The 12,791-nt window shown below is 58.3% G+C and overlaps 1 protein-coding gene across 7 annotated transcripts in view; it reads left to right on the forward strand.

Moving 5' to 3' along the window:
• Positions 1-5,333: 5,333 nt before the first annotated feature.
• The window catches only part of SCN5A (sodium voltage-gated channel alpha subunit 5), a gene marked incomplete at its 5' end in the record, with an annotated part of 79,129 nt that continues 71,671 nt past the window's right edge, over positions 5,334-12,791 (forward strand). For all 7 annotated transcript variants that reach the window (XM_080673329.1, XM_080673330.1, XM_080673331.1 and 4 more), the window contains 2 exons: positions 5,334-5,606; positions 7,959-8,104. In XM_080673329.1, the coding sequence (XP_080529455.1) occupies positions 5,334-5,606; positions 7,959-8,104 (419 nt within the window). The remainder of the gene's footprint in view (positions 5,607-7,958; positions 8,105-12,791) is intronic.

Raw genomic sequence — 12,791 nt, forward strand, 5'->3', positions numbered from 1 at the left:
TCCCTCCTGGTGCCCTTATGTCCATCCACCTCTGGGGGGTGAGCCCCTGCCTCAAGGACACCCACCCCTCTCCCGGAAGGTGAAGTGCAAGGCAGTGCTACAGGGCCAGGCCACAGGCAGGAGGAGTGCCCAGGGTTTTGGGTGCTCCAGCCTGAGGTCACCCCAGACTGCAGGGCAGGAGAGGGGTGCCCACAGAGGAAGCCAGCTGAGATATTCTCGGAAGTCGGCCCGGAGATTTTCTAGGAAGCCTGGGAACCACTTCCACGGGGCGCTTTGCATAAATTTACATGGCAAAGAATTTCCTTTGCGCGCTGTGTTCCTGAGGCTCTGACTCCAAGGAGACCAGAATGCCAGCCGTGACTCAGGATGCAGGCCTTCGCCTGCTTTCTGATAGGCAGGAAGGGGCTGCGAGGAGGGGTGAGGCTGGGGTCGCCGTCTCACGCCTAGGATGACCAGGTGTCCTGGTGTGTCCGGGACTGAAGGGTGTCTCTGGAGGCAGGAATTACACTTCCCTTGGACAGTACCCGCCGCCGCACATGCTATCGCGTTCCGTGTCAGGGCACGTGACCACCGTTGATTGAGCACCAGTCACCACTGTGCCCCGTGTGTTCAGGAAAACCTCCCTTCAGGAAGAGACAAAAAGAGGAGACAGTATAGAGGAGTCCTTTTTCGGGTGTGAACAGTCAACATTCTGCCCCCCTAGCATCTCTGCCCTGATGTGGCTACCCATCCATCCTCAGTGACTCACAGGCTTTCAGGCTGTTTGGGGAGGCCAGACTCACCTGACGACTGTCAGAGGACAGTGGGGACCAGGAAGGGGTCAAGGGCTGCAGGCTGGGCTCAGCCTCCCAGCCCGGAGGAGGGAGGTCAGTGTGGGTGGGCAGTCAGAGAAGGGGCCCCGGAGGCAGTGGGGTACCATCACACAGGGCAGGAGAAGAGTTTGGGGATGTCTGAGCTGGGGAGTGGTGGGAGGTGCATGGGGCCGGGGGGGGGGGGGGCGGGGGGCAGCGGTGGGGACGGTGGGGTGGGGAAAGAGGGAGCATGTAGGTAGCAGTGGGATATCTGCATGGTCCCAGCTGGGACCGGGAGGCCTGTCCCTGGGCAGTGGCCCTGGGGGTGGAGACCATGATGTTGGTGGGGTGGGGGTTGTGGCCAGTGTCAGAGGAAGGGATGGCAGGAGGAACCTGTCTGAAAGGAGAGTTCACAGTTTGCTCCTGTGGATTCTTGGGAGCCAGCAGAACTTAGGGAGAGGTGTTCTCGCTAGCCAGAAGCTGAAGAAATTGGGACAGGATGGAGTGGCGGGGGGCGGGGGGGGGCGGTCCCTAGATCAGGGAAGACTGGCCCAGGAGCAGGGGGAGCTGGAAGAAGCTGATGGGGAGGAGCTGATGGAGAAGCTGTCCCGGGAGAGAGAAGAGCGTCATGGAGGCTGGTATCGACAAGAGTAGCTGTGGGCTTTGGATCAAATCAGGTCCACGCTCCCCCGCAGGTTGGAGCAAGAGGGGCCCCGGTCTTCCCCAGCTGGAGGTTGGTCCTCCCCGGAAAGCTGGGGACCTGACTGGCTGGACCTGAGCCTGGAGCGCCCTCAGACCACCTCTGACCTTCGTTGCCCTGGCATCACCGGAAACCTTGCCGCCAGGGCTCAGCCAGGCTCAGCCACCGCAGGGCGTGGGCCTTGAGCTGCTGGAGGAAGGGCAGGGCCAGAGCCAGGTGCAGGAACAAGGGAGAGAATGGATCCCGCCCGCCTACCACCAGCCGCCTGCGGGGGCCCGGAGACAAAGGACACCCCGGCTAGTTTACTTTGGAACCTGAGGCTGCCTGGCTGCTGGGGGGCAGGGAACTTGGTCTGGAATCTGGTTTCAGAAACCACTCAACCCCAAGGGCCCTTCCTGAGACCCAGGGCCCCATCCTCAGGGCCTCCTTATTAATGTATCAAACAATACGCTGTAGCAGCGGGTCGATGAGTATTGTAATTTTGAAGTATCAATGAGCATTAAAGATAGTCTAGATCAGTGGTCGGCAAACTCATTAGTCAACAGAGCGGCAAACGTAGGCTGCGAGCCGCAGTTTGCCGACCACTGGTCTAGATGCCTGCCGTGCCTGTGATGGGGCAGGGACTTAGCCTCAGTTTCTAGTGGCCGTGGGTACTGCTCAACACTTCCATTTTGCTGCCTGCATTCATAAGGGGAGGAAATGCTAATTTCCAGGGAGAGGTTAATGAGAAGGAGATGCAGTTCCCCCCCTTTCCCCGCCCCGAATTCTTTCATTCTTTCCCCATCCCTGTGAGAGGTCTGTTAAAAGCTCGTAAACTACACAGACGGACAAGCAAAGCTAATCTATGCTGTTGGAGCAGTCAGAACAATGGTTACCCTTGGTGAGGGAGGGTAGTTAGTGACGGGAGGGGAACCCCAGTCTGAAGGGCTGGGAGCAATTTATTTCTTGACCTGGATGCTAGTTACCGAGTTGTTCAGTTCGTGGGAATTCATCCACCTGTACACTTAGGATCCGTTCACCAATCTGCATGAATAGTTGATTTCAATACAAATTTTAAGAACACCTTCCCTGCCCTGGCCTAGTGGCTCAGTTAGTTGGAGTGTTGTCCAGGACACCAAAAAGGTCACAGGTTCAATTCCCGGTCAGGGCACATGCCTACATTGCAGGTTCGATCCTGGTCAGGGCACATTCAGGAGGCAACCAATCAGTGTTTCTCTCTAGCATCTCTCTCTCTGTCTGCCTTTCTCTCTCTCTCTCAAAACATCAATTAAGAAAACATCCTTGAGTGAGGATTAAAAAGAACAACAACAAAACCACCTTTACTAGAACAGACGTATATGCAGGTGTGAGCTTGCGTGTGTGTGTGTGTGTGTGTGTGTGTGTGTGTGTGTGTACCGGTGAGCCTCTGCAGGTTCATGACATATGCGTCTCTCCAAAACCGTTGCAGGCATGTGGACACAGATGGATACAGTGAGACAGAGACAGAGACACTATTTTCAGGAAATAATTCCAAGCAAAGAGGAAGTTTCCCGATTTATGGGTCTAGTGGTGGCTCACCGTGGCGAGGACTGCCTTGCATCCAGGCGGGCTTTTATTTATTTATTTATTCATTCATTCATTCATTCATTCATTCATTCATTTATTTTAGTAAAAAGAATACTGACTTGATTGTTCTCCTAAAAACAATACACGATCACCATCAATAGTTCAAGCACTGAAGAAAAGCACAAAGATGAATATTTACAATCACCCAGATTTCCACACGCTGAGAAAAGAAGCCGCCATTCCCACTCAGGGACAAGATCATGCCTGCTGTGTTCAAAGGTGGAAGGTAGACAGACACAGGCTTCCATCAAAGGGAAATCTAGTTCCTCACCTGCGACTCTAAATGAAGAGGTTTCTTTAACTTGACTTGCATGACAGGAGGCTGGGGGATAGGGTGGTTTCAAAGCGGAGGTCCCGGGACCTCCAGGTCCTCCCGCACCGCACCGGCCCGCACACATTCCGGGAGCAGAGGCGCCCTGGTGAGGCCTGCCTGTGCTGTGTCTGTTCCCTGTTTACCTGTCACCTGGCCAGGTGCCCAGTTCACAACAACCCACTGCGCTTGGGGCTGGGCTCCTTGGAGGGCTGCGTGCAGGGCAGCAGCTCGATGGGGTCCTTGGCGACATGTTTCGCAGGAGTGAGAGCAAGGCCGCACTGGCCCTTGGGTGACAGAGAGGGATTCTGCCCTGGCAGCGATCTCCAACAGGTGTCCACGCTGCCCTCGGAGCTGGTGCCTGGCCATTCCCGGGGCTGATGGAATTAGCGACACCGCTTCCCGGCGGTGTCCTCGTCAGGAGCTGTGCCGGCCACATCCTGTTTTGGTGGGACAGTCGGGAGCGCATTCCTTGGTCGCTGTGTCATGGACAGAGCATGTTCACACCAGGTCCTGGATCATGTGAGGCCACCAGGGGCCACATTCTCCCGGTTTGGCGTCACACGCATGTGCCGGCTGGATGACCTAGTGGATGAGTGGCCACCGTTTTCCGGTTCTGCTGTCACTTGGCATCAGCCCTCCTTTGTTCAGACGCGGGGGGGGCGGGGGGGCGGGGGGAGAGAAGGGGGGGCGGCGAGCAGAGCCTGAGGCGCCTGAGGTGATCTGTCAGCATTTCCGTCTTCACAAGGATGCCTCACCCTGGGGATTTCATTGCAATCTTCTCAGCAGGGCGCCTCGGCAGCTGTGTACCCCCGGGTGCCAACATCTGGATGACAACTCCAAACTTGTTATCCAGCTGTTCCCAGAAGCCCACGGGATTTGCCTGGGTCTCTTGGCAGACACAGACGCCCCCGCCTGTTGCCAGATGTTGGCACCTCCAGGCCTCACGCGAAGTCTGGGCCCCCTCCCCCAGGCAGGCCCATGGTGCTGTGGGGAGACCAGACAGAGTGTCCCCCACTCTGCGACCCACCACCCCGGCTGGAAAAGAAGCCCAGAGTGTGGGCTTTGGTCCAGGAGGCGTCTGATCACCCTCCCAGGGCCCCAGGGTGTCCTGTGGAAGGGACCACCTTGAGAGGGGGCTGCACTGGGACCTCCTAATGCCCTGGCCCCTCACCGGTGTGTTCTTTATCACTCCGTCCATCATTCATTGGTTCAGGACCAGGCCTGCCAGAGAGCTGACATAAAGGGATGGCAGGCCCGCCCCTGCCCCCTGGGGTGTCCCTCTCAGTCCACAGTGTGTCACACAGTTGGGAGAAGTGTCTCAAAATGCACGTGGGCCCAGCCACGGTGGCTCGATGGTTGAACATCAACTTACGAACCAGGTTACATGCCCGGGTTGTGGGCTCGATTCCTAGTATGGGGCATGCGGGAAGCAGCCAATCCATGATTCTCTCTCAGTGATGTTTCTATCTATCTCTCCCTTCCTCTCTGAAATCAATAAAAATATATTTTTTAAAACATTTTTAAAAAGTGCGCTTGGTGAAGGAGCCAAGTGCCAGTGTCTCCTCTGGGCTGAGGGGGCAGAAAGAGGAGCTTTGATGATGCCATCACTCTTGCCCACTTGCAGTCAGACGTGCTCTTTGGGGTGTGAGGAGTGACCATCCTGTGGGCCCCTGGGCACACCCACAGCCTGGAGGGCCCCGGGCTTACCCAGGCCAGCCACCAGCTGTGCCTGTGGAGTGGCCGGGCCTGGTCTGGGAGCATCTTTGCAAACCTTGCCCTTCCCTCCGCTAGCACAGCCACTCCCCAGCAGGTCCGGCACCCTGCCCCCTGGCCCTGGGCGTAGCGTCAGGCCTGGCGCCTATGTCTTCCAGCTTCCCCGCAGGCAGCCGGAGGACCGCCTGGGCCCCAGAAGCAGGATGAGAAGATGGCAGACTTCCTGTTACCTCGGGGCCCCAGCAGCTTCCACAGGTTCACCCGGGAGTCCCTGGCGGCCATCGAGAAGCGCATGGAGGAGAAGCAAGCCCGGGGCTCGGCCACCCCGCAGGAGAGCCGCGACGGGCTGCCCGAGGAGGAGGCTCTCCAGCCCCAGCTGGACCTGCAGGCCTCGAAAAAGCTGCCGGATCTCTACGGCAACCCGCCCCGAGAGCTCCTCGGGGAGCCCCTGGAGGACTTGGACCCCTACTATAGCACCCAAAAGGTGACCGCCGCCCACCCCCTCTCCCCCCGCCACGCTTCCCCACAGCAGCTGGGGACAGGGCCTCGCCGCCACGCTGGGCTCTCGTTGGGGCGGGCTCCTCTGGGCGTTGGGGGAGTGAGTCATCAGTGATCTATATTCCAATCACCTTTCTTTTGGAGTTCCAGAATAAAGGGCCAGAAATATGCAGCCCGAGATTGTTTGGTGTTAGGAAGAAAGAGAGGGAAGCCAGGGACAGTCTTGCTACCTTGGGGGAGGGGGGGTCCCTGCTTTGGGAATTGTCTGGGGTTAGCCTCCACCTCCGGAGCTCTGCACCCCATCCCCATGGTGTGTGTGAACTGGAGGCAGGCCCTGAGTCCTGTCCTGAGTTGAGTTTGGGCCCCAGAGCATGGCTCCCCGTTCCTAACTGGGGACAGGGGGGCAGCCTCGGAGGACTCACTGGGCCTCGGCTGGCAGGGGGACCAAGCTGGCTGGTGGGAAATCTGAGAGGGGTGGGGAGGGGCTTGTCCTGCCTTTGTCCCTCCTCAGTGTAGGAAGAGGAGGTAGCTTTACCCCCTGGACAGGATAGTCAGGATCCCTGCTCGTATAGATTTCTATCCAGAAGGTGAACTCCCCCGTCGGGGTCCCCGCCCGGACCTCGCCTCTCAGGACTGAATGCCCAGCCCTGCACCCAGCCAGACCCCAGACACGCAGGGTTCCTGCAGAGGCCTGGTCCCCAACCCGGCCACCCACACTTCAGCCACTTGCTGGAGGAAAGTGCGTTTGAACTTGGGCGACAACTTTCCCCAGAAGGCAGGGACCGAGGACCGTGGCTGCTCACAGCACTGCAGTCAGCACAGGGCCAAAGAAGCAGTGTGCGCAGCCGGGACCCATGTTCCCAGGGCGGGCGCAAGTCCACGGCAGGTGTAAGCGCTGTGTGTCTGTGTCACCAGCACCTGACTGTGCTGAGATGGCATTCAGGAGACTAAGGGGCCTGAGGGCGGGTGTGGCTCCAGACTGTCTCCATGCGTGAATGCTGGTGTGAGTGGGTGAGGGTGAAGGGAAAGCCACGCAGTGTGTGTGCGCACAGGTGGGCAGGGAGACCTTGAACTTGCCCCGCTTCCCTGGTTCACGTGACTCAGGCGGGGTTCAGGCTGGTGGCTGGGGCCACAGTTTGGGTCAGAGTGAGGCTGGAAGTTGGGATTAGTCAGGGTGGGTGGGCGGAGGTCATGGTTGGTCAGAGCTGGAAGGGAGAATTAGGGTCGGGGTAAGACCACAGCTGGTGGCAAGTCACGGGACGCGTCAGAGGGGTGGTTAGGTTGTAGTTCGCTGGGACAGGCCGCGGTCGGGGCACGGGGACCCAGCGGCTGAGCTGAGCTTTGGGGGCTGGTGGCAGCTGAGCCTGGAAGGAGTCAGGGACACTCTCTTCTGTCCCTGTGACCGGGAATACTTGAACCGAGGCCCAGGTCTGATTCTGGTCTCTAACCTCTGTCTCTCCTTTCTGACCCCTGCCACCCTGCCCGCAACCCACAGGGCGAGGCGGGCACCACAGCAGCACTTTTGGTCCTGGGATATCTGGTCAACTCGTCTCCCTACCCACAGTAAACAGAGCCTGGTCTCACCAGCAAGGACAGCCTTAGAGAAGCGAGAGCCCAGCGCCGTGCCACCTGGGCTGTGCCACCGTACAGCTGGGCAGGGGCACGGCCGCTGGCCTCCAGGGCCGGCCCACACACCCACTTGATGCGCCTGAGGCTCGGCCACAATGCTCATGCCCCATCGTGCTGTGCAGACAGTGTGTTCTGGAAGCTTGGGAAAGGGTCTACCTTGGGCTGCTCACAACCCCTCCAGGGGAGACACTATGTCCTGGGCTCCGGGAGACAGGGTCACGGGAACGCTGCTCTCTGCTGGGCTAGGGTCTGCCCGTTCCTCACCCCTGCTCTTCACCCCTCAGTCTTCACTCCCCCGTGGTCCAGTGGGGAAGCCACACCAGGCGGGGAGGGGTCCGAGGGAGAAGGAGAAAGAGAAGGAGAAGGAGGGAGCATCAGCTGGGCCGCTGCTGTGACAGCAGCTCAGGCAGGATCAGCAGAGCCCCTTCTTGTTGGGATGGTAATTTTGAAAGTAAAGGAAATCCCACCCACCCTTGATATGCTCCTAAACTTGACCTCACCCCCTCCCAGTCGTGGTGACCCCGTGAGAGTCCAATGACCTAGAGAATATGCTGCTCCGCCATCCCTCACCCCTGCCTCAGGCCCTCTCTTCTCGCCACCCACCCCTTAGCCACCGCTCTAGGGTTTTGAGCCAACACTGCCCCCCAAACCTGTCTCCACAAGGGCCGAGGGGCTGCCACCCCGACCTAAAGCAGCTCTCTGTCCACAGACCTTCATCGTGCTGAATAAAGGCAAGACCATCTTCCGGTTCAGTGCCACCAACGCCTTGTACGTCCTCAGCCCCTTCCACCCCATCCGGAGAGCGGCCGTGAAGATCCTGGTTCATTCATATCCTTTGCAGGCATTGCCTGCGCTGTGTACCCTCTGGGCCCCACGTGGTGGGTGGACAGGGCAGGGCCAATTCCTGGCCAGTCCTCAAGCAAGCAGCAGGGTCATCAGCCAGGAGCCGGTTGGAAATGTCGAGTCTCCCACCCCAGCCCAGACCTGCCAGCCAGCACCTGCATTTTAACAAGGTCCCAGCGGAGTCCTGGGCCCATGGAAGTTTGGGGAACCCTGCTCTGATTTTTCAGGGGAGAAATGTCCTAGGACCTAAGCTCCTGAGCGTGCCAGAGGAAGGAGGCCTGTCAGTGTCCCCTCCCCCTGCACCTCCCCGCCCACTCGCAGGGACCTCCAGCAGGTCACCCCGGCTCAGCCAGGGAGAAACCACTTTCCAAGAAAGAGGCCCCTGGCTCATCGGCACATGGGCATCTTCTGAGGGGGGCAGCGCTTGCTTTTTGATTAGGTGTTGACACAATGTTTGCAGTTTCGGAGTATCTCAAAGAGCTCGGGGTAGCGTTCCCTTATATAAACCACAGCCTAAAAAAGCTGCGGCCGCCCAGGAGCGCTGTGGCGTATGGGGGACATGTACTGGTCTTGGACCACCCATGGGACGGGGTGCCAGCATCCAGGCACGGCTGTTCTCCAGACTTCAGAAGAGGGGCCCCACAGACAGCCCTCCGAGAGGGCAGAGCTGGCAGCAGAGTCCCGGGCATCCATGCTGCTGGGCTCAGCCATGTGATCAGTTGTGGGTGTGGTGGGCTGGCCTGAGGGAGCCCCCAAAGGTCCCCCTTAGTTCCCCACTCTGGAGGGCCAAAGGCTCCCGAACTCAGCTGCCCAGTGAGGGACGAAGTAACCAAGACCATTGCTGACAGCTCAGGGGTTTTTCTTCCCCGGGCAGGGCTGAGGATTGCTCCCCCGGGGCCTCATGCCCATCCTCACCCCAGGGGTTAGCAGGAGGGGCTCACTGCTGCCTCTGTTCTCTGCTTGCAGGCCCTCTCTCTCCCCTCCTGCGCTCGCGCCTGCCTTTCTCAGGAGGTGGCTGAGACACGTGTAAGGCCAGGGAAATCCCACACTTGGGCTGTGACAGCAGCATCAGCTGGGGGGCAGACACGTCCGTGGAGAGGGGCCGTGTTCAGGGGGCAGCCCGCCATGCACAGCTACATCTTACTTGGGGAGGCGAGAGTGGTTCTAGATTTAATTTGGGGCCATTCTGCCACACTGGTCCCAAGCGCCCTGTAGATGCCCGGGACTTTGCTGGGCACCCTGAGGGTAGTAAGCTGAATAGGACCCTGTCCTTGCCCCCTCTGGAATGTTATAGTCCCCTAAGAGGGATGAGACAGCTACAGGAATAGCTGTCATTCCTGCAGGTGTGTGGGCACAGCCTGGCGAGAACAGTGGGGTGGGCAGCGGAGAGGAGAGACCAGCCGCCTGTCTTGCTCTGAGCCTGACTGCGGCCTCACTCCAAGGGCGTGGCCTCCCTGGCACCTGCTCGGGCTGCCCCCTGGGGTTTCTCCTCCTGGTATCTAACCAACCCAGCACTGCTTGGCAGCGGCAGCAGCCCCCAGAGATGCGGCAGCAGCCCCAGAGCCCCTGCACAGCCCTGGGCGGGGGGTGGGGCTGATGAGGCCAGGGAGGAGGTGGGCCGGGGAAGCGGTGGGGACACTGGAGGTCCCAGCCTAGCCAGAGGGTCCATTGAACAGTGGTTCTGAGGCTGGGAGGTCCTGGTACCACCCAGCAGGACTAGCTCCGCGGGCTCTGAGCCAGCCTGTATCTCCCGGGACAGCTGCCCCAGGGAAGTGGCTCAGCATTGAGAGAGGCCCTGTGCTGGGCTCCCCGCGGCTGCCTTGGCACTCCACTGCCTGGGGATGGGTGGGAGCCCATGGCAGGCCCTCAACAGCGCCCCTTAGTGGGCTCAGGGGGCACTGGCAAAGAGGAAGGGGCCTAGATCTGTAAGGTTTGGAAGGAGCCCCGTGCCCTGAGCCTTGCCATTTGGAGTGGGGTACACCCACCAGTGGCATCAGCATCACGGGGGTCTTGTAGGAACTGCCCAATCTCAGGCCCAACTTGCAAACGTTTTAGCAGGTCCCAAGGATTCCTGAACAATTCCCAGGGCAATGGTTTCCAAATGTCCGTCTGTGAGGGCCACCTCAGTCTGACCTGGAACACTTGTTAAAATCAACTATTCCTAGCCCTTTCCAGACCTCCGTCACCTGTGTGAGGCCTAGGACTCTACAGCTTTTCCATGCATTTAAAAAAAAAATAAAGATGTAACTCACATACCAGAAACATCACCACCCCAAGCAGAAACCCCCTGCCCGTTAGCCGTCACTGAGCATTTCTAATGCTCACTGATCTCATGTTTTGAATTATGAACTTCCTCTCTGCTTACGTTTTTTTTAAAATATATTTTATTGATATTTTACAGAGAGGAAGGGAGAGGGATAGAGAGTTAGAAACATCGATGAGAGAGAAACATCGATCAGCTGCCTCCTGCACACCTCCTACTGGGGAAGTGCCCGCAACCAAGGTACATGCCCTTGACTGGAATTGAACCTGGGACCTTTCAGTCCGCAGGCTGACGCTCTATCCACTGAGCCAAACCGGTTTGGGCACATTTTTTATTGTGTTAGAAAACATATAAAACGTACCTTCTTACCCGTTTTTAAGTGTACAGTCCAGTGATGTCACCTCTATGCACGTTGCTGTGCCACACATCTCTAGAACTTTCTCAGCTTGCGAAACTGAAACTCTATACCCGTAGCGGGCTTACCTCTTTCTATCCAGTCAAACACCCAAGTGCTCACTGTGCAGAGGTCTGTGCCAGGCCCTGGGGGAGGGGTGGAGGGGCAAAGACAGGTTCCGAAGGGGCAGGAATGCAGCCCCTGCTCACTTGCAGCCACCCAGGCGTTCACAGTGCTGTGCTAGCGAGTGCACGCTGATTCAGCTCCGAGGTGCCCTGTGCTCCACGCTCGCAGTGCATGCTGGGAGGGTGCCTCAAAAGTAAATATGGGCACGTTGAATTATGTCTCCCTATGTATTTGCGCTAAAATGCTGCAGGATCTGTTCCTGCTGGGATTAAATAAAAAGAACCAGCTGAACTCCCAATCCTGCCACAGTCACATTGAGAGGCCTCATGTTCACTCCAAGAGGCATTTGCTTTCCCGGGTGCCCAGGATCTCTTCACAGATCCTCCCACGTCTCTCTAGCAGATTCAAATGGGCAATCAAACCTCATGTTTGTGTGTATGTGTGTGTGTGTGTGTGTGTGCGCACTTCATAGCACAAATCTATGAAAACAGCCGCACCGTTCCTTCCCTTCCCTTGGGGAGTCGACTCCTTGGGATCCGAAGGCAGGCAGCCCGAGTCTCAGGCATTCCCCACAATCCTTGCAGGCGGTCCTCGCTGGCTTTTTAATCAGGAGGCCGGGCGTGGGTGTGTGGGGACAATGACATGACAGGATGGAAGATGTTCCACTGGGCTCAGGCCTGGAGAGCTGGCCTGTGCTTCTGCCCACACACCGGACCAGCTCCGTCATTGGCCCGAAAGAACCAGGCAGTGCAAACAGGTGTGGCCTGGCCAGGAGTGCACCTGACTCATCTCTCTGGTGCTGGCTCCGGGCTGGGCTCTATGGGAGACCTGGGGACGCTTTGGGCAGAGCCCCATGGACTTGAGGCTCAGTCTAGGTAGGAAGTGGTCATACACACACACACACGCGCACACACACACACACACGCACACACGCGCGCGCACACACACACACACACACACACACGAGTGGCGGAGAGTAGTGGAAGGGTCGTCCTCAAGGCCAGGAGAGCCAGCAGGGTTTTGAGCATCAAGTGGTAGAGACTAGAGCAGCCGTGGGCAAACTACGGCCCGCGGGCCGGATCCGGCCCGTTCGGCTGTTCTATCCGGCCCGCGGAGCCGAAAGAGCGGAGGGTTCTCTTACTCTCCCCTCCGCTCCTTTACTTTGAATTTATATTAGTTCACACAAACACTCCATCCATGCTTTTGTTCTGGCCCTCCGGTCCAGTTTAAGAACCCATTGTGGCCCTCGAGTCAAAAAGTTTGCCCATCCCTGGACTAGAGTCTGCTGTGCCCAGACAGGCATCCCGTCACTTCCCTCTGTGGGGCCCAGGTGGCTGCAGGACTCGGAGGCTGTCTCCGCTGGCTCTTCCCTGAGTCTGGCTGTCAGAGTCCAGCTCCCCTCTGTCCGTGTCCAGGCAAGTCCTGTGGGCCAAGGCGGCCTGTCCACCCTGCTGCTCCCTGCCAAGGGGCCTTCTCCACTCAGTGAGAGCTGCGAGTGGCTCCCCCACAGCCAGGAGAGGCTTGGCTCCCGGGAGGGGGGTCTCCCCCTCCTCGGCCCACCCTGCTTTGCCATGACCGCTGGGCTGACTGATGGCTAGGGGAAGTCTAGCCAGCCTCTGGGGCCTGTCTGAATGCCTCCTCCAGGAAGCCCAGCCGGAGGCGGGGCTTGTTTCTTATAACAGCCTATCTCAGAGCAGTCCTGTGGCTCCAGGGCCTCCTGGTCTCACACAGAGAGCCGGCTCAGGGGGCAGTTGTTCTTAAAAATGGCAAATAAGTTCACTCCTCCTGCATGGCAGTCTGCTTACACTTTTTTAAAAAAATATATACATATTTTATTGATTTTTTTACAGAGAGGAAGGGAGAGGGATAGAGAGTTAGAAACATCGATGAGAGAGAAACATCGATCAGCTGCCTCT

Source organism: Plecotus auritus, assembly GCF_963455305.1.
Source record: "Plecotus auritus genome assembly, chromosome: 6".
NCBI classification, from domain to species: Eukaryota; Metazoa; Chordata; class Mammalia; order Chiroptera; family Vespertilionidae; genus Plecotus; species Plecotus auritus.